Source organism: Pan paniscus, chromosome 9 (assembly GCF_029289425.2).
Source record: "Pan paniscus chromosome 9, NHGRI_mPanPan1-v2.0_pri, whole genome shotgun sequence".
Classification (NCBI taxonomy): Eukaryota; Metazoa; Chordata; class Mammalia; order Primates; family Hominidae; genus Pan; species Pan paniscus.
Window position 1 is genome coordinate 4,362,146 of NC_073258.2, and position 27,354 is coordinate 4,389,499.

The 27,354-nt window shown below is 58.3% G+C and overlaps 1 protein-coding gene across 4 annotated transcripts; it reads left to right on the plus strand.

Moving 5' to 3' along the window:
- Positions 1 to 11,538: 11,538 nt before the first annotated feature.
- MRPL23 (mitochondrial ribosomal protein L23) lies at positions 11,539 to 27,044 on the plus strand. 4 transcript variants are annotated; one of them, XM_055093964.2, is made up of 5 exons: positions 11,539 to 11,686; positions 15,028 to 15,150; positions 16,256 to 16,338; positions 16,912 to 16,985; positions 26,420 to 27,044. In XM_055093964.2, the coding sequence occupies exons 1-5, from the start codon at positions 11,670 to 11,672 to the stop codon at positions 26,612 to 26,614; spliced, it is 492 nt and encodes a 163-aa protein (XP_054949939.1). In that variant the 5' UTR covers positions 11,539 to 11,669; the 3' UTR covers positions 26,615 to 27,044. The 4 variants fall into 4 exon arrangements, with proteins under 4 accessions (XP_054949939.1, XP_003816115.1, XP_063464112.1 ...); XM_003816067.5 differs by lacking the exon at positions 26,420 to 27,044 and adding an exon at positions 20,447 to 20,791; XM_057299060.2 differs by lacking the exons at positions 11,539 to 11,686; positions 26,420 to 27,044 and adding exons at positions 13,631 to 13,649; positions 20,447 to 20,791.
- The last annotated feature ends 310 nt before the right edge of the window (positions 27,045 to 27,354 follow it).

A 27,354-nucleotide genomic window follows, 5' to 3' on the forward strand; every position in this document is an offset into this window, starting at 1 on the left:
AAAGAAAAACCTGCAAGAACTACTCAGTGAGATTAACAAGGTTGTGGAATAACAAGACTGATATACAAAGTCCATTGTGTTTCTATAAAATGGTAATCAACTATCAGATATTGACATTAAAAATACCACTTCCTAACTGTATAAAAATAGGCAATACTTAGAGGTCAATCTGACAAAAGATGTGAAAGACCTCCAAATTGAAAGAGTAAAAAATCCTTGGAAGAAGTGGAAGAAGACCTGAATAAATAGGGACATCCAAGGTTCGTGGATTAGTAAGTTCAATACTGTTAAGATGTCAACTCTCCCTGCATTTATAGAAATTCACAGGTCCATTCTAAAACACATATGGAAAAGCAGAGGAGGAGAAGAGCTAAAACAATCCTGAAAAAGAACACAATTGAAGAGCTAACATTCTAAGAATTCATATGAGACCAGCGTAAGCAAAACTTGAGTGATACTGGTGTAAAAATATTCAAGTAGATCCAAAAGAAAACGGTCCAGAAATCAGCTTACACACACAGACTGATGACTTTTTTTCAGGCAGGGTCTCACTCTGTTGCCCAGGCTGGAGTGCAGTGGTGCCATCTCTGCTCGCTGCAGCCTCAAAATTCCCAGGCTCTAGGGATCCTCCCACCTCAGCCTCCCAAGTAGCTGGGACGGCAGGCACCCACCACCATGCAGGGTTCAGACTTTTGACAAAGGTGCAAAGGCGACTCGGTGCACAATTGTAGCTTCTTCAAGAAACCATGCTGCAGCAATTTCATATTCTGGAACGACTGGATCCCCATATGCAAAAAGAAAAAGAAGAATAATTTGCATTCATACCTCACACTATACACAAACATTAACTCAAAAAGGATCGTGGGCCTAAATGTAAAGCTGGAGCCATAAAAACACAGGAGAAAATCTTTACGACTCTGGATAAGGCAAAGATTTCTCAGACATGATACCAAAAGCACAATTCCTAAAAGAACAAATTGACAAACTGAAATTCATCAAAAATGTTTAAAATTTGCTCTTCAGATGGTTAACGGTGAGAGGACAAGGCCACCAACCAGGAGAAAAATCTTTGCAAATCTATTTCATCAAGGATTGATTCAGAATATATACAAAGAACTCTCATGGTGGCTCACGCCTGTAATCCCAGCACTTTGGGAGGCTAAGGCAGGCGGATCACTTGAGGTCAGGAATTCGAGACCAGCCTGAACAACATGGTGAAACCCCACCTCTACTAAAAATACAAAAATTAGCCTGGCATGGTGGCAAATGCCTGTAGTTCCAGCTACCTGGGAGGCTGAGGCAGGAGAATCGCTTGAACCCAGGAGACGGAGGTTGCAGTGGGCCAAGATGGCGCCACTGCACTCCAGCCTGGGCAACAAGAGCAAAACTCCATCTCAAAAAAAAAAGAAAGAAAGAACTCTCAAACTCAACAATAGGAAAACAAATAACCCAATTTTACAGCAACGGGCAAAAGATCTCAACAGATGCTTCCCCCAACAAGATGCATCAGTGGTGAAGTAGCACGTGCAAAGCTGCACGGCACCCCTGGTCCCGGGAGACACGCAAGCCAAAATCACAGACCGCACCCTCCACGTCTAGGAAGGGCCAAAGTCAGCGAGATGAACCATTCCAACTGCAACAAGAAATGAGAGCTAGGCCGTTTCTGAACAAGTTTCACACACACCTCCCACAGCATCTAGTTTTATTTCTAGGTCTCTCCCCAAGAGTAAGGGAAATGTATGTCCTTCTGAAAACCTGTGTGTGAATGTAAATGGCCACATTACTTTCCATGATTCAAAACTGGAAACCACCCTGATGTCCACCAAGAGACGAACAGATGAGCGGGTTGGGGTGTACCCATGCTGTGGCAATAAAAATGAGTGTTTACAACAGACACAGCAGCAAGCATGGATCTCAGAATAGTTACGCTACGTGACAGAAGTCAGACAAGGAGTGTGTGCGTGCTGCAGGATGTCATTTATGTAACACTGTAAAAAAGCACAAACCCTTGGGTGCAGGGCTCATGCCTGTAATCCCAGCACTCTGGGAGGTGGAGGCAGGGGGTGTCGCTTGAGCCCAAGAGTTTGAAGCCAGCCTGGGCAACATAGCAACACCTCGTCTCTACAAAAAAAATCAAAAACTTAGCCAGGTGTGGTGGTGGGCACCTGCGGTCCCAGCTACTTGGGAGGCTGAAGCAGGAGGATCCGTTGAGCCCAGGAGGTTGAGGCTGCAAGGAGCTCTCATTGTGCCACTGCACTCCCAGCCTGGGAAACAGAGTGAGGCTCTGACACACACACACACACACACACACTCCCACACTCCCAGCCTGGGAAACAGAGTGAGACCCTGTCACACACACACACACATTCCAGCCTGGGAAACAGAGACCTTGTCTCACACACACACACACACACAAACACACACACACTCCCAGCCTGGGAAACAGAGTGAGGCCCTGTCTCACACACACACACACACACACACTCCCACACTCCCAGCCTGGGAAACAGAGTGAGACCCTGTCACACACACACACACATTCCAGCCTGGGAAACAGAGACCTTGTCACACACACACATACAAACACACACACACTCCCAGCCTGGGAAACAGAGTGAGGCCCTGTCTCACACACACACACATTCCAGCCTGGGAAACAGAGACCTTGTCACACACACACATACACACAAACACACACACACTCCCAGCCTGGGAAACAGAGTGAGGCCCTGTCTCTCTCTCTCACACACACACACACACACACTCCCACACTCCCAGCCTGGGAAACAGAGTGAGACCCTGTCACACACACACACACACATTCCAGCCTGGGAAACAGAGACCTTGTCACACACACACATACACACAAACACACACACACTCCCAGCCTGGGAAACAGAGTGAGGCCCTGTCTCACACACACACACACACACTCCCACACTCCAGCCTGGGAAACAGAGTGAGACCCTGTCACACACACACACACATTCCAGCCTGGGAAACAGAGACCTTGTCACACACATACACACAAACACACACACACTCCCAGCCTGGGAAACAGAGTGAGGCCCTGTCACACACACACACACACACACACACACTCCCACACTCCAGCCTGGGAAACAGAGTGAGGGCCTGTTACACATACACACACACACACACACACTCCAGCCTGGGAAACAGAGTGAGGCCCTGTCTCTCACACACACACACACACACACACTCCCACACTCCAGCCTGGGAAACAGAGTGAGGCCCTGTCTCAAACACACACACACACTCCCACACTCCAGCCTGGGAAACAGAGGCCCTGTCTCAAACACACACACACACGCCCACACTCCAGCCTGGGAAACAGTGAGGCCCTGTCTCAAATGCACACACACACTCCCACACTCCAGCCTGGGAAACAGAGTGAGGCCCTGTCTCAAACACACACACACACTCCCACACTCCAGCCTGGGAAACAGAGTGAGGCCCTGTCTCACACACACACACACACACTCCTACACTCCAGCCTGGGAAACAGAGTGACGCCCTGTCTCAAACACACACACACACTCCCACACTCCAGCCTGGGAAACAGAGTGAGGCCCTGTCTCACACACACACACACACACTCCCACACTCCAGCCTGGGAAACAGTGAGGCCCTGTCTCAAATGCACACACACACTCCCACACTCCAGCCTGGGAAACAGAGTGAGGCCCTGTCTCTCTCTCACACACACACACACACACACACACTCCCACACTCCAGCCTGGGAAACAGAGTGAGGCCCTGTCTCACACACACACACACACACACACTCCCACACTCCAGCCTGGGAAACAGAGTGAGGCCCGGTCACACACACAGACACACACACACACTCACACACTCCAGCCTGGGAAACAGAGTGAGGGCCTGTTACACACACACACACACACACACACTCTCCAGCCTGGGAAACAGAGTGAGGCCCTGTCACACACACACACACACACACACACACACAGACTCCCACACTCCAGCCTGGGAAACTGAGGCCCTGTCTCAAACACACACACACACACACACTCCAGCCTGGGAAACAGAGTGAGGCCCTGTCTCTCACACACACACACACACACACACACACACACACTCCAGCCTGGGAAACAGAGTGAGGCCCTGTCTCAAACACACACACACACTCCCACACTCCAGCCTGGAAAACAGAGTGAGGTCCTGTCACACACACACACACACACACACAGAGACTCCCACACTCCAGCCTGGGAAACAGAGTGAGGCCCTGTCTCTCTCTCACACACACACACACACACCCCCACACTCCAGCCTGGGAAACAGAGTGAGGCCCTGTCACACACACACACACACACACACACCCACACTCCAGCCTGGGAAACAGAGTGAGGCCCTGTCTCAAACACACACACATGCAGAAACTAACCAGAGTGAGACACTGTCTCAAACACACACACACAAAAGCAGAAACCGGAGACCCTGTCTCAAACACACACACACACACACACACACACACACTCCCACACTCCAGCCTGGGAAACAGAGTGAGACCCTGTCTCAAACACACACGCACAAGCAGAAACTAACCAGAGTGAGACACTGTCTCAAACACACACACACACACACACACACACACACACAAAAGCAGAAACCAGAGACCATGTCTCAAACACACATACACACACATGCCGGCGTGCCCACATTCCAGCCTGGGAAAGAGTGACACCCTGTCTCAAACACACACACACACACACACACGCAGAAACTAACCAGAGTGAGACCCTGTCTCAAACACACACACACACACACACGCAGAAACCAGAGAGAGACCCTGTCTCAAACACACAGACACACACACACGTAGAAACCAGAGTGAGACCCTGTCTCTCTCTCTCACACACACACACACACACACACACACAAGCAGAAACCAACCAGGGCATTGGTTGCTTGGGACTGGGAGGTCCAGGGTGGGATGGGGAGCCACACAGGGCACAAGGACAATTTTGGGGCAATGAGGGTGTTTGTCTCCTGATGGGGCTGGCTTCATGGCTGTCTATGTAGATTAAGATGGATGGAATCGTGCAGTTTAAACATGGCAATGGCTGCGTGTCAATGACACCCTCAACGAAGGTGGTTTTAAAAAGTATAAGGCAAATGACAAAACTGGGAAAATATTTTGAATCAAGTATGACAGAGAAGGAGTCATGTCATTCATACATTAAAGACACTTGGAAAAACACGTAAGGAAAACATTCCCACCCTAAGTAATTTGTTCAGGCTGCCATAACAAAGCACCAAGTCTGGGCGGCTTAAATGACAGACATTTATTCTCTCACAGTCCTGGAGGCTGGAGTCCGAGATCAAGGTGCTGCGGAGCTGGTTCCTCCTGAGGCCTCTCTCCGGGGCTTGCAGATGCCACCATCTCCCTGTGTCCCCAACGGGGCTATCCCTCTGTGCGTGTCTGTGTCCTCATCTCCTCTTCTTATAAGGACACCAGTCCTATTGGATTAAGACCCACCCATATGACTCCATTTTAATTTAATTATGTCTTTAAAGACTCCATCTGCAAAAACAGTCACATTCTGAAGTATTAGCGACTAAGGCTTCAACATATGATTTTTTTTTTTTTGAGACGGATTTCACTCTGTCGCTCAGGCTGGAGTGCAGTGGCACGATCTCGGCTCACTACAACCTCCACCTCCCAGGTTCGAGCGATTCTCCTGCCTTGGCCTCCCTCGTAGCTGGGACTACAGGTACGCACCACCACACTCGGCTAATTTTTGTATTTTCAGTAGAGACAGGGTTTCACCCTGTTGGCCAGGCTGATCAACTCCTGACCTCAGGTGATCCACCTGCCTCGGCCTCTCAAAGTGCTGGGATTACAGGCGTGAGCCACTGTGCCCGGCCGCAAGGTAAGAATTTTAAGCAGGACACAATTCAGCCTGCAGAAAACATGAGCGACAGACAGAAGCAGCCAAGCCCTGGAATCAGAAATATGAGCAACCGATACACACACGCCACTACACCTGGCTCACTTGTCTATTTTTTGTAGAGACAGGGTCTCACCATGTTGCCCAGGCTGGACTTAAACTCCTGGGCTCAATGATCCACCCACCTCGGCCCCCCAAAGTGTCGGGATTACAGGTGTGAGCCACCGTGCCTGGCCGAGGCTGCAGTTTTCAATGAGGTGGGTGAATGAGGCCTCCGTGGGAAGAGGGCATGGCAAGTGTGCGGGGTCAGCACGTGCCCAGGCCCTGCGGCCCGGGAAGCCCACATGCTACAGGGGCACAAGAAGGCCCACGTGGACCCTCAGAGGCCCCCGACCACGCCATGTGAGAGGCTGACTACCTCTGCCACCCCCTCTTTGTGGCACCTGAGAGCAGGGTGCCTAGGAGGCCAAGAATGGTGGGGGGAACTGGGATTAAGATGGGACTCCTAGAATGGAGGCACTGTTGAGCCCTGGGCCACCAGGAGCAGGTGCTGGGAGGGGCTCTGCTGCTGCAGCAAAGGGGCCAGGTTGGCTGGGAAGGTGGGAGGGAGGGGGGAGGAAGGTGGGAGGGAGGGGGGAGGAAGGTGGGAGGGAGGGGGGAGGAAGGTGGGAGGGAGGGGGGAGGAAGGGGGGAGGGAGGGGGGAGGGAGGGGGGAGGAAGGTGGGAGGGAGGGGGGAGGGAGAGGGAGGGTCTGATGGGGAGACAAGAAGTCTCTAATGGCAGCTGATTCTGAAGGGCTTCGTCAGGGCAGCACCGACACACCCCCGCCTGCTGTCCTGGTCCTGTCCAAACGCAGCCTCCCATGTGGGTGGGGGGCCTTCTCTTCTGGTTGGGAGAAACGCCAGGTGGCCACGTGTGTGGCTGGTGATCACAGGCTGGCGCTGCAAGGAGCTTTGAGGCTGCAAGGAGCTCTTGCTGTGCCACTGCACTTCCACACTCCAGCCTGGGAAACAGAGTGAGACGTCTCAAAACACACACACACACACACACACACACACACACACACACATATACAAAAGCAGAAACCAACCAGGACATTGCTTGCTTGAGATGGGAAGTCCAGGATGGGATGGGGAGCCACACAGGGCACGAGAACAATTTTGGGGCAATGGTGTGTCTATCACAGCTCTGGGGAGGGCCGCAGGCTGTTTGGGGGGGTGGTGTCTTCTGGGTTCTATCCTGGTGTAATGCACAATGGCTTTGTGGATGTGAGCAAGCCACATTCCCAGAGCCATGGTCACCCAGCCGGTACACAGGGTCTGAGGATGCTGGACGCAGGCAAGGAGGGTTTGTGGTCCACGCTGTGGCCTGCAGGATGGGCAAGGACTGGCGACAACCCTTCTGAGCTGCCTGTGCCTCTCCTGTGAGTCCTGCCTGCTCTGCCCCAGGGATCCTGGTGCCTGGGTCTGGCCTCCCCCGGGCTGTCTGGTTCCTGGACGGTGAGAGCCGGTGATCTGCAGCCAGGGCCTGGCACAAGTAGGTGCTGGGTAAAACAAGGGGGTTGCCATTTCTTCCTAATCTTTGAAAACCTGCATTTGAACATGGTGGCTCACTGGTTTGTGCTTACAGTGATTTCGCTACAAGTGTTTGCACCTTTTTGTGCGTTTATTGGCGGGATGAATGAATGAGTCTATGAATGAATGAGTGAGTGTATGTGTGAACAGCCCCTCCCCCACCCTCTGTATGAATGAATGAATGAGTGTATGTGTGAACGGCCCCTCCCCCCACCCTCTGTATGAATGAATGAATGAGTGTATGTGTGAACGGCCCCTCCCCCACCCTCTGTATGAATGAATGAGTGTATCTGTGAACGGCCCCTCCCCCACCCTCTGAATGAATGAATGAATGAGTGTATGTGTGAACAGCCCCTCCCCCCACCCTCCGTACGAATGAATGAATGAGTGAGTGTATGTGTGAACGGCCCCTCTCCCCCACGACCTGATTCTCATCTGCAGGCTGAAAGTGCTTTCCCAGCTGAACTCGTACGTTCCCTTAAAACCCTTCAGGGACCCTCACTGTAAAAACGCCCCAGCTCCCCCAGCCTGACTTGCAAAGCTCAGTTTAGGGGCTGCCCTTGCAGCGGGGCTCCTGGCTCAGGTCTAGCGGGTGGAAGCGGAAGAGCATGTCCCGACACACCGATGAGAAGTTGGTGAGGACGTGGAGCAGCAGGAAGCACCACCTTTGCAGTGGGAACGCCAAACAGTGTGGCCACTTTGGAAGACCGTGGGGCAGTTTCTTACAAAATCAAACGTCCTCCTACCATACAACCAGCAATGGCCCTCCTGGGTGTTTCTGCAAATGAATTGAAAACTTGTGTCCACCCTAAAACCTGCACACACATGTTTACAGAGGCTTTATTCATTACTGCCGAGACTTGGAAGTAAACAAGAAGTCCTTCCGTAGGCAAAGGGATAAACCGAGGTACATCCAGACAATGGAATAGTATCCGGCCCGAAAAGAATGCACTATGAAACCACAAAAAAACCCAGAGGAGCCCTAGCTGCACCTCTCTCATGGCAAGAAGCCAATCTCGAAAGGCTACGTGCTGTATGATTCCAATGATACCACAGCCTGGAGAGGGCAACGCCAAGGCGGCAGTGGAAAGAGCCAGGGCTGCCAGGGGCCGGGGGAGGCAGGAATGCACAGGCAGGGCAGAGGCAGCTTTTCAGGCAGTGACACTTCTGTGTGACACCATAGTGGTGGCTAAAGGACATTTTGCAAGGATGAACCCCGGGGGTAAACTCTGGACTTAATAGTAATGCATCAGTATTGGTTTATCAATTGGAACAGATCACACCACACGATGCAAGATGTCAATAATGGAGGGGCACTCAAGGAGAGGGGGTCTGTGGGAACTCTGTATACTCCCTGAGCAATTTTTCTGTAAGCCCAAAGTTCCTCTAAAAGATAAGGTCTACTTAAAAAGGACCAATTATTGGGCCAGGTGCAATGGCTCATGCCTGTAATCCCAGCACTCTGGGAGGCTGAGGCAGGCGGATCACCTGCGGTCAGGAGTTCGAGAACAGCCTGGCCAACATGGCGAAACCCCATCCTTATTAAAAATACAAAATCAGTTGGGCGTGGGGGCCCGCACCTGTAATCCCAGCTACTCGGGAGGCCGAGTCAGGGGAACTGCTTGAACCTACGAGGTGGAGGCTGCAGTGAGCCGAGACTGTGCCATTGCACTCCAGCCTGGGCTACACGTGACCCTGTCTCAAAAAATAAAAAATACAATACAATGAAATAAAATAAGGGCCAGGCATAGTGGCTCACGCCTATAATCCCAGCATTTTGGGAGGCCAAAGTGGGCGGATCACGAGGTCAGGAGATGGAGACCATCCTGGCTAACATGGTGAAACCCTGTCTCTATTAAAAATACAAAAAGTAGCCGGGTATGGTGGCGCACGCCTGTAATCCCAGCTACTCAGGAGGCTGAGGCAGGAGAATTGCTTGAACCCGGGAGGCAGAGATTGCAGTGAGCCAAGATCGCGCCACTGCACTCCAGCCTGGCGACAGAGTGAGAGTGAGACTCTGTCTCAAATAAATAAACAAATAAAAATAAAATGGCAATTTATTAGTTGTTTATCTGAACTTCAGATTTAACTGGGCCTGTATTTATCTGGCAGCCTCAACCCCGTGCAGACCATCGATCTCAGGAGAGGCAGGCAGAGCGGAAGCCGCGCTGGCATTTGTGTTCAATGGCAGGTGGGAAGGAGGAAGAGGAGGTCTCCACTGGCTCCCCAGGCATCTCAGAGACCCCCCATACTTAGCATGCCTTCCGGAGGATCCCATTAGCAGACTAGCAGAGAAGCAGGGATGGAAGGAGTGGTGAGGGGTCTGCTCCATTGTGACCCCACCCCTGCCTCGCCCTGAGGAAGGACCTCAGCTCCTAGCTCAACCGCCGCCCTCCAGCAGCCCCAGTGATCTGAGCAGCACCCACCCCTGACCCACAGCTCGGCCTCCAATCACCCTCCTCTCCACATCGGCCACCCACAACTTTGAACCCAACTTCCAGCAGCCACATATCTCTAAGCACACTGCACAATGTGGCTGCCGAAAGAGGCAGCATTGCATGAACATAAAAGGAAGCCTGAGGACCCCCGGCCCCAGGACCCCCCTTCTCCAGCTCCATCCCTGTCCTGCGGTCTGCTCCTTGGGCCCGGCCAAGGGCACCTGCTGCTGGGCAAAGGCCTGTCTGGTCACCAGCCTCCTGGGACCCTGCCACTGGCAGCCTGGAGCTTCTCCACCTCACGCAGGCCTGGACAACAGTGGGGACAGCTGCCACCACCTTCCCTGCCCACTCTGTCCCACTTCTCACTCCATCCTGCTTCAATGTCTTCATGCTAGATAGACCCCCTGGAGTCATTTCCACTCAAACCCACCCATCAGGAGGAACTCCAGCCCTACCCGGCCCAGGCCCTCGGAGGGGCACAGTGCCCTCTCCTCCTCCTGAATTTCCATCAACCCCAGTGCCCTCCCGCAGCCCTGTTCCCACCTGCAGGCCTGGGCCCCCTGCCCCCAGCAACAACCAGGACCCATGGCCCCGCTTCTTGCTCTGAAGCATGACACCCCTGCCTCTTGCTCTGAAGAACACTTAGGGTGCTGTTGGGTGCGGGAACAAGCCAGGCTTGGGGGTGGGGGGCACGGGCAGTTAAAGAGATAGATTGAGAAGTGGCCTGAATCCAGCCACCAGGCAGAGGAAACCAGGGGAGGAGGGAGAGGCCTGGGGACAGGGGAGGGAGGCTGCCGCCCTCTACTCCCGAAAGGTCCCAGCAGCCCTCCTGGCCAGCACTACCCAAGGAAAGGAGTGAGGACTGGGCCTTGGACGGGGGTCCCTGTAGAGAGGGCCTTGCCAGAGGCTGGAGGGGGGTGGCCAGAAGGGTGGAGAGGGGGTGAGCAAACGGCAAGGCCAGTGGCCCTCTTGGAGGAGGCGTGGTGGGAGCACCGAGGATGGACAGCGTGGCTGGCGTGGCCAGTGTGGGGGCTGCCAACCGGGCTGGCCAGAAGGGCGAGGTGAGGGGCCCTGGGGTTCCGGGCTCCCGGGTAAAAACAGCCAGATGGAGAGAGGGGCTTCAGACCCCAGACCCGGGGACCTGCCCTCCCCAGCACTACAGCCCCGGTTCTCCACTTCCAGCTCCCAGCAGCTGCAAGCGCAGCGGTGCGGGGCCAGGCTGTGGCCTGGAGCTGCCAAAGGGCAGGGGCACGGGTGTGGGGGGCGTGCAGGCCGGGGTCTTGGGAGGCAGGGCAGACAGGCCCGAAAGAGTGCGACGGCGGCGGGAGGCCTCTGGGGCTGGGAGGGGTGCGGGCGTGGGCGGGGCGCGAGCAGCAGGGGCGCGGGCCCGGGCTTCAGGCTGTGGGGCCGGGAGTGCGGGGCGGGACTGCTGCGGCCCCGCGTCCTGCGGAGTCTGCGGCGCGGGGAGTGGGGGTCGGGGCGGGGAGGAACGTGGGGTGCGGGACAGGAGGGGGGCCGGGAGGGAGGAGAAGGCGGCGCGGGGCGGGGCGGGCGCAGGGCTGGGGACTGCACTGGCGGGCGGCACGGGCGCTGGCGCGTGCGGGGCGGGCGGCGCGGCCTCCGGAAGCGAGGGGGCGCTGTGCCAGGCGGCGGCCTTGCGGGGCGGGCGCGCTGCTCCTTCCGCCTCGCGGACCCCGGAAGCGCGCGTGGCCGCCATGGCGCGGAATGTGGTGTGAGTAGGGGTCGTCACCCCCCCGCCGCGGGGTGCCCCTTAGTGTCACAAGCAGACGGACCCCACAGGGCGCGCGGACTCCGGGGAGCGGGGTGGGCGTCCCTGGGCCCCCTCCTGGCCCGGGCGAGGCAGGGTTCTTCGGGACCCCCTGTCATGGCTTGAGACACGCGAGGCGGGTGGCGGAGGAGCCCCCCGCCAGGTTTAGGGCAACCCCAGGGGGCGGGCGTGGCCGGGCTGGGGACAGAGGGTCCGAGCCAAACCCATGGAGGCCACGGTGCCCCCGCGTGGGGAGTGGGAGGGCGGCCCGGGGTCGGGCCCGGGGCTGGTCCCGCAGCCAGGGCCGAGGGAGCTGTTTGGAGACGTTTCTGATCGTCACGGGGCGGGGGCCACGTCGGCTGTTGGGTCCAGGCGGGGAGGCCCGGGCGGCCCCCACCGCAGCGCGGGCGCGGCCTGAGGCAGAGGAGCTGGGAATCCAGATTGGGTTTGAGTGGGAAAGGGCAGCTGACCGCAGCCCTCAGGGCTTTGGGGCAGGCAGGGCGGGAGGCCCGGTTCTGCTCAGCCCAGACCCCCCACGCCCACTCTGCATGTTCTCTGGATTCCCAGGGGGCCATCGGGGCGCTGTCCTGCACCACTTCGCCCTCCCCAAATTGAAGCAGGAAGCCCTGCATATTTCTTGGTGAACGAATGACTCAGGCGTAATCAGTAGATGTGGGCTCCCGGGTGGGTTTTGGAGAACAGTAATCAGTGTTTCTGGAGAGGGACGGTCAAGGGGCCAGGGTGTGGCTTTGTAGGCCCCTGCACATAGCTGGGGAGAGAGGGGAGGGTGGCAGGTGGGACCCCCAGTGGAGGAGGCTTCCTTCAGCAGACATCTGGGACCGGTGCTGTGCGTGGCCCTGACCTTGGGGAGCACCCAGCACCAAGGAAGAAAAGGTCTGAGTGAGGCCAACACTGCCCTGAGCCTCACGTGAATTCCACGCTGGCCCTTCGCCTGTCCCTGGAGAATGAGGAGGAAGCGAGGGTCAGAGGACCCGGGTGGGGTGTTCCTGAAGGGCCAAGGGTGGTGGGCCCCTGGAAACGGATCAGGTGTGGTTGCCTTGGAGGCAGCGGGGCCCGCTCGCCCAGCAGTGCACACACTCCTGTTGCCAGGGAGCCTTTGCAGGGAGCGCTGACTGGACTTGCTGTGGACTGGATGCAGCTGGGGCGGGGGTGCCGAGAGGGTGGGATCCTGGGTGAGTCACTCGTGGGGCCGTGGGGAGGCAGGCTGGTGGCAGTGAGCCAGGTTTTTGTGTTTTGAGGAAGAAGTTAGTGCAGAGTTCTACTTGAGATAGGTTACTGTGGAGGTGCTTGTGAAATCCCATGCGGAGTGCTTGGGGTGCTCCCCGGGGAGAGTGGGACTGAGGGAACTGAGGGCTGGTGGGCCCACAAGGGTTCGAGAACAAAAGAGAGGCCTTAGAGCCCTGTCCTGGGGCCCTGGGTGTCGACAGTGCAGATTGTTCCAGATCTGCAGGCTCCATGCACAGGCAGCTGGCGCTCCAGCCTGGAGAGGCTCGGCCTGTGGGAACAAGGACAGTGAATCCTCCTGGCCCAACCCCTGCCAGCCTCTCATCTCAAGCCCACACATGGCCCTTCAGACCCTTAACAAAGTGTGCCCTTCAGGCCCCAAGCCTGGAGACTCGAAAATTAATGGCCTGGGAGCTGTTGAACCCTCTTTTCTACTGTTTACTGGGAGTCCCCAAACTTTGTCTCCACTCCTGCAGTCCCACAGCTGGTCACCAGAGGGAATGTGTGAGCCCCTCGGGTGGCCATGGCTAGCCTGAACCTGTGGGTAAAACAAGTCAGGCCCCTCCACCTCCAGAGCCCACCCTTTCTTCTCGGCCTCTCACTGGGGCCCACCGCTGAAGGCTGCACTCTGAGGCTTGGAAAGGCCAAGGCCATGCCCAAGAGGAGGCTCTGCTGGGGTTGGGTGAGTGAAGACTCAGCCCCACTGGCCCGGCCACCAGGCTGCCATGTGTCAGTGTGGTCATCAGGAGGCCTGGGGTGGACATGATTAGTGATCGGGCTTTGTTACAGGCGCCTTGCCTCTGAGAGCTCCCAGCAGCTCCTGGCCCCTGCCAGGCCCTCAGGCCCAGAGGCTCAGTGCTGCTTACCACTGTTGGCCCTTCAGGAACACCCCACCCAAGGCCTCTGACCCTCACTTCCTCCTCATCTTCCCTAGACAGGCAGAGGCCAGCGTGAAATTCATGTGAAGCCTGGGGCAGCGTTGGCCTCACGGAGCCCCTCTTAACTTGGTGCTGGGTGCTCCCAAGGCCAGGGCCATGTGCAGTGCCTCAGATAAGGCCACCAGAGACCCCTCAAGAGCCCCTGTGCTCCCCGTCCACCAAGACCTGCACCTAGGCTCTCAGACCCCACATCCCCCGAGACCCAGCAGGCCTGAGTTTCTCCTGTGCCCCTCCTCCCCCCAGCTCTGAGGGCCAGATAGAGCCAGGGTGTGCCGGCAGTGGCAGGGGCGGGAACGGGGGTGGGGGACGGTAGGATGGTGCTGCCTGTCCACCCAGTTGAACGTGGGAGAATGCACGAAACCAACTGGCTAGAGATTCTGCACGATCGTCACCTGGCCCCCCAGCCCAGGCAGCGTGCTGGTCTAGTTTGCGGTGGCCACTTGGCACCTCTCCATCTGCCTCTGCTGGCTTCTAGTGGGGTGCTGGGGTGTGGTGCGCTCAACTCACATTTAGTGTACTGAATCAGAGTCTTGGCAGCACCGTCTTCCAGGAGCCTAAGCCTGGTTAGCCTGTGTCCTCCATACCGAGGAGCTAGGCCCTGCTGCCACCGGGAGAGTGCGGAGCTGGCCTTTCTGTCCCATGGTGTGTGGTTCTCTGCAGCTCCACTTCACCTGAGCAGCAGGAGAGTGGGCCGGCCGCGTGGGGTCTGCTCTCCCAGGGGTATCAGTGCCCCAACACACGTCTTTGAGCCTTGCCATCAGCTTATTGGGGGAATGCTGTCTGCGGGGTTCTGATTTTTGTCCATTGGCCTTTTCTAAAGTCTGACCTTGGGGGTCAACAGCGCATGCTCCTTAAGTCGATGCTAGGGACTGGCCGTCCACCTTGGCAGGCCCATGTGAGAAAGGGGCTGTGGGGACCTCTGTGTCCTTGGGTGGTGACCTGCTGATAGCTACCCTGTTTCCCGCCCACCACTGTTGTGAGTGGACACTCAGGGATCCGCAGTGTTAGCTACCCCCTTTTCTGCCCACCCTGTTGTGAGTGGACACTCGGAGGTCTGCAGGGTTGGTGTGTCGGGCTGCCTTGGCCTAAGTGTGTGACGTGGACCCAATCTCTTCTGTACAGGTACCCCCTGTACCAGTTGGGTGGCCCACAACTTCGGGTGTTCCGAACCAACTTCTTCATTCAGCTGGTGCGGCCCGGTGTGGCCCAGCCCGAGGACACCGTGCAGTTCCGGATCCCCATGGAGTGAGTCCGGGAGGATTCCGGCTGGGGCTGGGGAGCACCCTCGGGGGGATCCCCGTGGAGTGAGCCCGGAAGTTTTCCCGCTGGGTTGGGAGAGTGCCCTCAGGGGGGCCTGGGTCCTGAGTTAAAACAACTCTGCTCACGTGCTGGCCTCTTCCTGCTGGGGGGGCACCTCAGGCGGCCCTGCCCGGCAGGTATTGATGGAGTGCCCGTAGGTGTGGAGCCCGGCAGGCAGGCTGCATGCCGCCCTCCACCCGGGGAGGGCTTCACTGGAAGCCTTCAAATTTGGACCTCTGTGCTCGCGTCTTCTGTTGAGTTCTTGCAACTTCTTTTTAGGAGAGGCGCCCTGAGAGGCTGGGTTGGGAGCAGGCCGTGATGTACAGAACTGCTCAGAAGAGCCTGCTTGACCTTCAGAGAAATGCACAGTCCCTACGAGCAAAACTGGGGTGCTGCTCTGCAGTGTTTAAGTTCACAGGTCCCCAGCTCAGGGTTGACGCGAGCCAGGCGGGGCAGCAGCGTGAGCTCCCCTGGGGGCGAAGGTCAGGCCTGTGCAGCCTGCAGGGGCCCAGAAGCTGAGTTGACAGTGACCGTGAGGTTCTGCAGTAGAGGGAACTTGCAGTTAACGCACCTAATGCCAGGCAGGCCTTTCCAGAAGGTACTTCCTAGAACCGCATCAGTCCCATCAGCCGCAGAGCAGGCCTAACCCTGATGCGGCCACTGGGCCCCGGGGCAGACGAGGTGGGGCACCTGCCAGCCAGGAGCGTGCAGAGACTGTCACCTCCTCTCACAGGCACTTGCCCGGAGCAGGGAGCCATGTGGGGCTGTGGAGCAGGCCAGGGGTTGGTTGGGCAGTGCTCCCACTCTGTGGGGTCTGTGCCACTGCCAACCCATGCTGGTGTGCCCAGAGTAGGGAGTCTTGCAGCCAGCAGCACTGGTGTTGCTGGGGCTGCCTGGCCCCACTAGTGCCGCTGATGTACCCAGCCCTCCTCCCTGCCCCCTGTGGGTCTTGGTTTGTCGGCCTCTCAGCCTCGGGTGCTTGTGCATCTGGGACAGTATTTTTGGCTTTTAGCCTGGTTAAGATGCCGTTTTCTTTCTCCTTCGCCTCCAGAATGACAAGGGTGGACCTCAGGAATTACCTCGAGGGCATCTATAACGTGCCCGTGGCTGCTGTGCGGACACGAGTGCAGCATGGTGAGTGCCCACGGGAGGTTCTCCTGTTGGTGTCGTGCCCATCTGTGCCACATGCCCACCTCGCCGAGCCACAGCCTCAGCTACTGGGTGGGGGTCTTGGTCTGACTTGGCTCATGGGAAACTGAGGCACAGGGTGACTTGTCAGGGTCACACGGTGCTTACGTGCCAGAGCAGGGATTGGAATTCAACTGGGCTGGTCCGGGGTCCATTCTGAGCCCTGACTCCTGCCGTCAGCCCCCGAGGTGGGACTGCAGTGGCTGAGGCTGGGGAGCAAAGCGCTGTCTGTTCCATAAGCCCCTGTCGTGTGCCCTGGCTGGTGCCGCGTCCGCTCCTTTGTTGAGAACCTGCTGGCCTCTGTTGGGAGAAGGGAGGAACCTGGGAGCCTGCTGTGCTGGCTCGTTTGATTACAGTGCCCATTTCCCTGAGAAATCGCCTTTTTGAGTTTTTAAAAACATATTTGCATTTTTAAGAGAGCAGAGATTGGTTTTAGTGGCATTGACCTCTGAGGATGTAATTTTTTAAAGTTCTGATTTTTTTAAAGTTCTGATTTTTTTTTTCACTCCCTTCCGGCAGGCTCTAACAAGAGAAGAGATCACAGAAACGTGAGGATCAAGAAGCCGGACTACAAGGTCGCCTACGTGCAGCTGGTGCGTGTGAGCTGGCCAGCCCCAGCGGGGCCTCCAAGGGGCTCCTCGCAACTGTGTCCTTGGGGGTGTTTGTGCCGGAGACGCTGCGCTGGGGCCCAGGGAGCCCCCGTGAGGCCGGATCTCAGGGCCTCGGCGCAGAGGCAGGCTCCACATAAGGTCATGCTCCGTCACGGCCTTGGGGGTGTTAGTGGTGGCGCTGGGAGCACGTGAGCACTGGGGCACATGGGGCACGTCTCAGCGTCCAGCCGTTTTGTGATTTTGAAGTTTGAATTCTCTGTGGGCAAAGGCAGCCATCACAGGCCTAGTGGGTTTCAACTCCAACGCACACCAGGGTGTCTGAGCATGGGAGGCCCCGGCCTCTGGAGAGCCTGTCCTTGGCTGGGTTTCAGCCTCGGAGGCAGAGTGTGAGGCCCCTGAGGGCAAAGGTCTTTGGTGCCAAGGCAGGTCTGGCTGGCCGGGCTGTTGGCTGAGGCCCATGTCCTGCATTGCAGGGTAGCAGGTCCCACGTACTTGTTAGGGCTCAGCAGGCTGCTTCTGAGCAGGTGCTTTTTTACGTATCCTGGGGGGCTCTGGGGAGGAAGAACCCTCACCCCACGTTGCCTGGGCCTTCAGTTTCTGAAACCCAGACTTGTCAGGAGTGAGACCCACAGTTTCAAAGCCTTTCTTTGGGCTCTTCATTTTGAGTCCCGGGCAAACCCAGAGGCACTTTCTCTCTGGGCCAAGATGTCCACAGCCTGCCCCGGCTGCCTCCTGGGCCTCCCCACTCTGCCCCTGGGGCTGGCCTTACTGGGTGGGGATGGGGTTGTCTTCCGGTGTAAATGGTCCCTGGAGGCCGAGCCGGCGGGCCCTGCCACTAGATGGCAGTCACACGATGGTGGAAACCGCCTCCTGGGCCAGCCGGCCTGTTGTGGGGCTAAGGAGGCAGTTTGTGAAAAAGGCCAAGTTAGCATGGCAGCTTTTCTGAAAAACAGTCACATTTGTTGTTCTAAACAGGGGCCCCCGGAATAATTTGGCCTGATATTTGCTGTGCATGAAATCAGCCAATCCAGGTGGGGAGAGCAGCCGTTGGCCTCATAAAGGCCTCTGTGTGCTCAGTGTCAGTCGGGCCCATCTGTCTTTGTCATGGCATGTGGGTGGACATCCCGTGTGCCGGCACCGCCACGGGCACTTCAGAGGCAGCTACGGTTACAAGTGGCATTCAAGTCATCCGAGCCCTTGCGTTCTTCCTCTGGGCCCCACATCCCATGAAAACTGAACCCAGCAGCTCCGGGATCCGGTGTCTGCAGCTGCTGCCCGCTTGTCGTTCTCCCTCTGTGAAGTCCAGGCAGCCAGAGACAGGGCAGGGCAACTGGGAGCCTGAAGGGTCCCAGTTGGGCATGGATCCTCCTGTTCCAGAATTAAAATTTGTAACGGGTCCTCACCCCCCTTCCTGAACTCCAGCAGATCTTTGCACAGCCTAGAAATGGGCCGTGGCCGTTGGTCCCTGTCCGCCCGCAGAGGGGACTCTCAAGGCCCTTTCCTGTCTCGTGTCTGCTGAGACCTTGCTCAGCGTGTCCCCCGGGCCCTGCGCCAGGGCTTAGCATCACTGCTAATTGCAAAGCCCAGGGAGGGAGCATTAGAAAGATAAAATTATCCACTTTATTTGGAGTTGGCCGCTGTGGAAAGGCCCTGTCCCACATGGTGGGAGTCCCACATTTTTTTCTCCGACAACCTGATAAGCATCTCCTTGGCCCAAAGTCCTGGGAGCTGAAAGCAGCGCCTCAGTGACCCACACAACAAAAAGACCATTGACCGCCCGCTGCCCCGAGGCTTGTGTGGATGCTGAGCGGCGCAGGAATGAAGGGCGCGCAGGAATGAAGGGCGCACGACATGAGAGGCAACTCCAGAACAAGCCGCTGCCGCCAGCTGGGCCGAGCTCCGTGCTCGGGGCTCCGGCCTCCAGGTCCAGGCAGGCAGCAGCCCCCAGGGCGCCCTGGGATTCCTGAAGGCAGTGCTGCCTTGTTTACTTGTCATTGGGACATTTTTCTCCATTCCTGTTCTTTACCCCGATCAGCTGTCTCTCTCCTTTTTGGAAGGATCAAGGGCTTTTTTTTTTTAGGTACAAGGTGAACTCTTCTAGAAAGGGGAAGCCCCTGGGAAACCATGCTTGCTATCCCCAAACGGTGTTTGTCTCCTGTAAGAAACGGATTTTCTCTCACCACTTTTCCCCATTTCTTCCCGAAGCTATGACAAATGGCCATGTTTGTGCTTTAAACTGTCATTTTGGGTTCCCCTTGCCTCAGAAAACTAGCAGAGTCACCTCCATATAGTAAAGGTAAATCTCCCATTCTGGGCAGTCAGCCTCACATGTAAACGACTGCCCCTTGGTATTTTAAAAGACGCAAAGTTTAGAGCTGTGTAAGGCAATCCTCCTGCAGGCCGGCTACGGCGCACGCAGTGCCACTCTCCCCGCCAGCCCCTGCGCTCTGCGCCAGGGATCAGGGTGCATACACCTCCCTCGCAGGGTGGGATCTGGGCCTGTTTCAGATCATACTTGGCTGCCTGCCCACATCCAGATTTATTTACACAACAAGGGTCTGCAAGAGCCAAGTGTACCTGACTGATTTTACTCACTAAAGGGTTCCAGATTCGGGTGCCATCCTCACTCCTCCTCCCCCCGTCCGGAAACAGAAGGGCGGCTGGCCCCTGGCAGGTGCCGGCCTGCGCCTCCCTCTTCTCTTCCCTCTCCTCTGGTCTGCTCTTTCTGCCTCTCGCCGCTTAGCTTTGGAGCACTTAGTAATCATTAGCAAGTTAAGATGGCTTCTCGTATTTGCTTAGGTCCCCAAGGAGCAGTATCCCCTCCTTCTCGTGAACCCGAGCCACATGCTGTGGCCTGGGCTGGGGCTTGGCTGACACGGACATATTCTGAACTCTCAGCAGAAGATGTAAGACCAGTTAATTGGCAGAGCCGGTCCTGATTTATCAGCTGCTGCACGTGCATGTTTCTTCGTACGTGATGTTCACTTTAATTGCCAGGCTCTGGGCTGGGAGGAGGGGGAGCTTTAATGTGAGTAGAGCCTGAGGCATTTTGGATGGACAGGTTCAGCATGGTACCAGACGTGATTTGTGTCATGTTTTTCCATGCCTTGTTTCTGCCCCCCACCAACCAGGTGGCCCTGTGCTAGTAAATGGGTGCACCCAGGGCGGGGGCAGACACCAGGTCCTAAAGAGACAATGGTGGGGAAAGCGGCCCTGTCCTGGAGCTGTGGCCTCTGCTGCAGCGTGACAGCCGGGGGCCGGTGGCCGTGGGGGTGCTTACATTCCAGGCAGGGACGCTGCCCCAGGAGGCCCAGGGAGGTACCTCTGAGCAGTTGAATCCGGCGCCGGCAGAAAGGGGCTGCCAGAAAGCATGAGGCTCCCCACGGACCCCTCTGCCGAGGAGTCTTTGCAGCTCTGGCTGGAGCCTTTGTTCTCCCCCTTAGGCCCATGGACAGACCTTCACGTTCCCAGATCTGTTTCCCGAGAAAGACGAGAGCCCTGAAGGCAGCGCTGCCGACGACCTCTACAGCATGCTCGAGGAAGAGAGGCAGCAGAGGCAGAGCAGCGACCCGCGGCGGGGCGGCGTCCCCAGCTGGTTCGGGTTGTGACGGGGCGGCCAGCAGGGACGCGCCCCAGGTGGGCAGCTGTGGCAGAGCAGCGACCCGCGGCGGGGCGGCATCCCCAGCTGGTTCGGGCTGTGACGGGGCGGCCAGCAGGGACGCGCCCCAGGTGGGCAGCTGTGGCAGAGCAGTCCCGACACCTAAATAAAAGTCCTGCTGCAGGAGAAAGAGCCGGAAGCTCTGCTTCCTTCTTCTCTTGGGTCTCTGGGTGCCAGACACGCAGCAGCCACCCCCCAGCTCTGAGCGCCACGTGGCCTGGCTCCGCTTTCCCAGGGTCTGGGCAGTGGGCGCGGCCGGGGTCTGGTCTCTGAGTTGACGGGGAACTGAGGGTGGGCAGACTTGAGACGTGGTGGCCCCATGCTGGGGAGGCGGGTTGGCCAGAGAGGGCCACACACAGGCTCAGAGCTGCATGCCAGGTGGGGAATGAGACACGCAGGTGAAAAGACCCAGAAGATAGTTCTGAGCGCCCACATTCAGAGCCTGAGCCCAGAGGCGTCGGGAGGAATGGAGGGGTCAGTGTGAGCACGGGGTGGCGCCGGGTGAGAGAACGGCCTGGCCTGGACAGAAGTTCTGGGGAGGGGCTGCCAGGGCAGCAGCCCTCAGGGGGCCTGGTGAGGGAACTCCGGCCCGCCTGTGGGTTTCGGTTTGGCACTGTTGGCAGCAAGAACCCGAGAAGGGCCGGGAAGGGATCCGAGGGCAGCAGTGTCTCAGGAGAGCCATGGCGGAGAGGTGCCGTCGGGCACAGGCCCGGGGCTGGGCCTAGGGGACGGGGAGGACCCAACCTGGAAAGGTGGTTAGGGCAGGGGGCAAGGTGTGGCCAGCAACCACTGCAAAACAGTTCTGTGGGCTTCTCGGCCCTGGGGGTGGACAGGTGGAGAGAGGAGAGGGTGGGCTTGGGCATCCTGTTGGAGGTGCCCAGTGGCCTCGCGGTGTCTGGGTGGATGCCTGGGTCTAGACCCATGTTCTGTCGGCCCGGGGCAGGTCAGGACTCACGGCCCCTGCTCTCATTCTTGTCTAAAGGGTTCTGCGTGGAAGCCTGTGGCCCTGCCAGAGGCTCTGTGCTGACTTTCCTAGCCTGGCCTGGCCTGTGGGAGCCAAAGGGGGTTGCCCGGCCGCCGTTTTTGGGGCCTGAACCTGGCAGACTGGCCTGGGTTCCCGTTCCAGCAAAGCTGGACAGGCCAGCCAGGGCAGCCTCCAGGGGGCCCTGAGCTGGATACAGAATTGATTTTTGGTTTTAATGATGTCTTATTCAGAACCTTCCAAGGAGCCCGGAAGGTTTCCAGCCCCTCTTCCCAGAACCCCTGCATCTGGTGAGGCCCAGGGCCTCCAGAGCCCCTTCTGGCCCCGTCTCCATGCGGCAGCTGGTGCGTCCTCAGGACGGGTTGCAGAGGCCTGGGGGCTCCTCTGTTTTTCTTAGTCTGTCCTTGGTTCCAGTGCTTCCCTAGAAAATCCAACATGGAGGCCAGAGCAAGGCCCCCTCCCTGCTGTGTGTGGGCAGCTCCGGCTTTGGGGTTGGGAATCAAAACCAGGGCCCACGTGTACGTCGGGAGCCATCTGCGCTCCACCCTGACCAGGACGGAGCCGCACTCGGGCGTCTGGGGGAAAGCCCACGGTGCGGCTTTCTTGCACGAAGTTGGGTTTGCCGTGTAAGCCTCCCCACGCGAATGCTCAGAAGAACACAGGTGTCACGTGGCCTTGGGACCAACCCTGATCTGCAGCGTGGGCCTGTTGTCTGAGTGAGGGTCCTGGCTTTTCCTTCTGCTTGGGCAGCCTTCCGAGGGTCTTGCAAGAGGAGATGGCGTGGCAGCTGGCTCAGCCTCCCCTCCCCCAGCCCAGAGTGCAGGCAGGAGGGGGTGTGGCGGGGGAAGTGTTCGGCTAGGGGGTGAAGGCCCGGGCAAGCTCACCCTTCAGTGTTGATTTAAAGGGATGGGGAAGGTCAGGAAGTGGAGCCGGAGAAATGGAGTCAACTGTGTTTTCCTTAGAGAAATAATTCATGGGGCCTAGAGCTCTGAGGACCCTAACTCACGGCAGGGGAAGAGGAATCCCATCCTTCATCCACGGCACGTCCAGCCCCGCACACAGGGGCCGTTAGCAGCCCTGCTGGCGGCCAGCGCACCAGGCACACTCCATCACGGCCGCCACCCCCAGACGCAGCCCTGACTCCGGCTCCAGCCGCCCCGGCCTCCAGATCCTCCTCCCGCCCTGTCTCACCCCGGCCTGTGCTGTCCCGTCGCAGCCCCCATGTCTCCCACAGGCCTCCCTGCCAGGGAGGAGAAAGGGGCTGGGGAGCTACTGCACCCCCATCTCCACAGCACACCGGGAGCTCCCTCACTCCCCAGTCGTCACTGGGCATCCTTCTGCATGGCAGCCCACTGACCCCGGTAAGGGGCTGGCTGAGGGCCGGGCCTTAGGGGAGATAATAGCCTCAGGGGCCTGCCAAGTGCGTGGCCTGGGCCCAGTCCCAGGGAGTGCCCAGATGGAGGCAAGACCAAAATGCGGGGATGAGCACGGGGTGAGGCTGGGCGCGTTTCTTGAAGAATGGGGGATAGGGACCGGCGTGTGGCGGTCCACGTGAGAAACAGGGCTGCCAGTCCTCGGTGGGGGTGGGTGATTCACACAAGACCCCACTTTCTGGGTCGTTGACTTGACCAATGGTTTCTGGTCTGAGCCGGGTGTCAGAACTGAGGCCCCCGGGTATCTGTCCCAGCCGCGTGTGGCGTGACCTAGCCATGTCACTGGGTAGTCTTCCCCAAAGCATCCACACCCACCTCACATGCCTGCTGCAGAGGAGCGCGGAGCAGGCCGGGGTGGGCAGGCGGCCCCACTCAGGGTCTGGAAGGCTCGGCCTCTCCAAGGGCCCTGCGTGCCGCACCCATGGAGCTGAGCTTGGGGTAGCCAACCAGGGCCGTGCGGGGAGGGCCCACAGGAAGGGCCCTGGGTGGAGTGGGATGCTCAGGGGTTCAGCTGGGGGTCTGCTCCCACCACCCCAGGCACACACACAGCCCAGAGAAGGGACCGGCTGGACGCGCCAGCTCCCGTGACCCGCTCCTGCCTGGAGGCTCAGGGAGGGAGGGAGCAGCACCTGGGCAGGTCTGTCTTTTCCCCAGTACAAGGGCCCACTGTCGTGGCGCATGTGCTCACACAGGCTCTTTCATGCATGGGGACCAGAGAGGGTCTCACAGGGCCCCTCCGGCCCGGGCGTCAACCTCATCACCCCCACACCTAGGCAAGACCCCTGTCCAACCCAAACAGGCTGTTCCTGCAGAAGGAACTCGCCTGGAAAGATGCATCTCCCAAGGCTGACAGGACCACTCCCGCCTGTGTCTGGACATCCTCAGCGTGGCAGGAGTGGGAGAGGGACCTTGACCCAAGAGATAGCAAGTGGGCCCGCGGCCTTGCCTCGGTCGCCCCCAACATGACAGCCCTTCCCCTCGTGGACATCTCCAGCTGGGAGCAGGGTCGGGGACAGCCAGAGACAAAGGCAACAGGACGAGGGAGAGAGCCGACAGCGCTGCTCCGTGTCCCCATTCATGTTCATTTATTGCCATGCAGGGGTGATGCAAGGCCCAGGCAGTGCCACGCTGCGTGCATGGGAAGGGGTGGAGGGCCCTCGGGACTGCACCGGGCTGTGTTCATAGCTGGACGGCCCCACTTCTCTATGCTGATGAGTTTATAGCCATGATGGGCCCAGCTCTACGGCCCACAGGAGCCCATGCCCTGGCAGCTCCAGGTAAGAGCCAAGCTGCCGGAATGGAGCAGAAACCCCTCTGTCTTCTGTCCTCCTCCTCCCCAGGTGCCGCACCCTCGGTCCCCTCCTCTCTATCTCCAGCACCGCTCACAGCTCCGCACCCCCAGAATTCCCTGCATTGTCGCCTCTGCGTCTTGCGGCCCTGGGAGCAAGCACGATGCCTGCAGTGCCCTGTGCGTGGTGGCCAGGGCCTGGGCTGCGGTGTACGTGAGTGCCCGTCTCATCTCCGTAGCTGGCTAAGAGTTCTTTCAAGGCCAAGAATTCTTCTCTTTGACCATATTTCCACCCCTCCGCCTGCCCTAGGACGCTCTCCATAGTGGATGCTGCACTTTGCCATGGCATGCTGGGTGGACAGAACTGCTGGGGCCCCCGTGTTCCAGCCTCTCCTGCTCCTCCAGATACCTCCTGAGGGCATCTGGGGCATCTGGTTCTCCTCTTTGGGAGCTGGTGGTGTTCCTGGGGTGGCTTGATAGTGTCCCATCTATGGCATCACTTCTGTACCTGGTGGCAGATGAGCAGCCAGGTGCTGGGGCAGGAGTGGGCTCTTCCTGTCCCTGGCTCCCTGGGCTCCTCCTCTGCCCCATCCTGCCCCCACCCACCTCCTCAGGCCCCTCTGCCTCAAGCCAACACACGCCTCTGCAGTCTAGAACCTGAAGTCACATTCGCGGTTGCCTGTCTGCACTGGGGGTTCCCATCTTCTGGCCTCCAGCAGGGGACGAAGTCCAGGGACACAGCGGTTCCTCCTGGTCCACCCCAGGGCTTAAAGTGAGGACAGGCTGGAGAAGGCCAGCCCCTTGAAGGTAGCTGTAGTGGCTGCTATCTTGGGACTGCCCTCCCCCCTCCCACCTTTCCTGCAACCATCAGCCGTATTAGCTGAGTGAACGAGTGAGTGAGTGACTGCCCGATTCAGGAAGTCAGCTTGACCAGGTGGGAAAGCCAGGCTGCCATCCTCTTCCTCGGGGTTTGGTGGGTGCTCCTGGCCAGGGCCTGGCTGAGTGGGCAGGTGGCGTGAGCCGAGCACCGCCTGGCATCCCTGCCTGGCCATGGTGGGTCCCCCAGAGCAGGAGGCCTGTGGCTGCAGTGATCTGAGAGAGCTCTGGCCTTGGGATGCTCTTTTCTATTTTTAAAAAACAGCTTTATTGAGATGAAGTTCACATACCCTAAAATCCACCCACTCAATGGCTTCTAGTATATTCCCAGAGTTGTGTAGCCTACTAGGACATTTTCATCACCCAGAAAGCAATGTGCACCCCTTAGCTGGAGCTCCTAGCTCCCTGCTCCCTTCTGCCCCTGGCTACGACTGGTCTGCTTTGGATTGGCCTGTTCTGGATGTTTCATGAGTGAACCACTCAGGGTCTGTGTGGCTTTTCGTGTCTGGCTTATTTCACTTGGTGTGGCATCTTCAGGGCGCACCCACGTCGCAGCCTGCGCAAGGATCTCCCTCCCTCTGTGGCTGAGTCGTGCTCCACTGGGTGAACGGTCCGCGTGTTCATCCGCCGTCCATCAGTGGACACGTGGCGGCTTCCGCCTTTTGGCTCTCGTGAGCAAGGCTGTGGTGCACACATGTGTGCACATTTTTACGTGGATGTGAACTTGCCGTTCCTCTTGGAGGGATCGGGCATTTTCTTGCCTGGGGTGTGCATGTGAGGCTGCTGTAGCCTCACTGAGGAAGTGACTGTCCCAGGCTCTAGAGGTGTCTGAGGGCGGCCGAGGGATGGGGCCGGCTCCACAGACGTTCCTACCGTGGAGCTCCAGATGGTGTGCTCATGAAGGCGACATCTTCCTGGGCTGCTTCTCACGAGGGGCGCAGGTGGGCTCCCGAGTGGCCTGGAAGCTGGGGAGAGGCGTGGATGCGGATGGCGTGTTGCTCTTGGGCTGGCCCCCAGGCGGTTCCTGCAGGGCGCTGGGAGCTTGGCCTGGGCTGGGGCTCGGGTTGGGGCTCAGGGGTTGGACCGAGGTGCCCAGCCCCAGGGCTCTGGCCGCCTTGTGCATGCTCCCTTCCCTGTCATTCTCTGCCATCTTCGTGTCTCTGTCCTCCTCCTCCCCAGGTGCCGCACCCTCGGTCCCCTCCTCTCTATCTCCAGCACCGCTCACAGCTCCGCACCCCCAGAATTCCCTGCATTGTCGCCTTTGCGTCTTGGGGCCCTGGGAGCAAGCACGATGCCTGCAGTGCCCTGTGCGTGGTGGCCAGGGCCTGGGCTGCGGTGTACGTGAGTGCCCATCTCATCTCCGTAGCTGGCTAAGAGTTCTTTCAAGGCCAAGAATTCTTCTCTTTGACCATATTTCCACCCCTCCGCCTGCCCTAGGATGCTCTCCGTAGTGGACGCTGCACTTTGCCATGGCATGCCGGGTGGACAGGACTGCTGGGGCCCCCGTGTTCCAGCCTCTCCTGCGCCTCCGGATACGGCTGCTTCCTGGGTCTGGGTGTCTGAGGGGACGTCCCTCAAGGTTCCCACCCAGCTCAGCCTGGCAGGAGCCGCACCCTGCGAGGCCTGAGACCACACCATGCCGGGTGGGGACACGCGGGCCCTGAGTGACCTGTTGGGCGTCTGCGTTCACCACCCCACCCTGTCTGAGATCATCCCCAGCACCAGTCCCCCCAAATCGCTTCATTATTTCTTTGTAAATAGGGCTTTTTCTAGTCAAAATAGTCAGCTTTTCTTGTTTCTCCGACATCTGGCTTTGATTGGCCCTGGCCTCCGTGGACGCTGGGGCCCTGACGCTGTGTCCAATGGGGAGGGCCGGCCAGGCCTGCATTCTCCCTGCACAAGGCCAGCTCTGCGAGAGGGTGGGAGACCCCCCACCGTTCTCCCCCTCACATCTGCACTCCTTGCCTTGGCCTGGGCCCAGCTCTGCAAAGCTGAGACCCTAGGGGGCTCACCCCATGGCTAGAGTGACCCCTGCTCTGGGGCGCCCATGGTGGGAGGCTGGGGGCGCTGGCCTTCAGAGACGTCCCTCAGGCCCAGGACAGAGCCGCTACCCC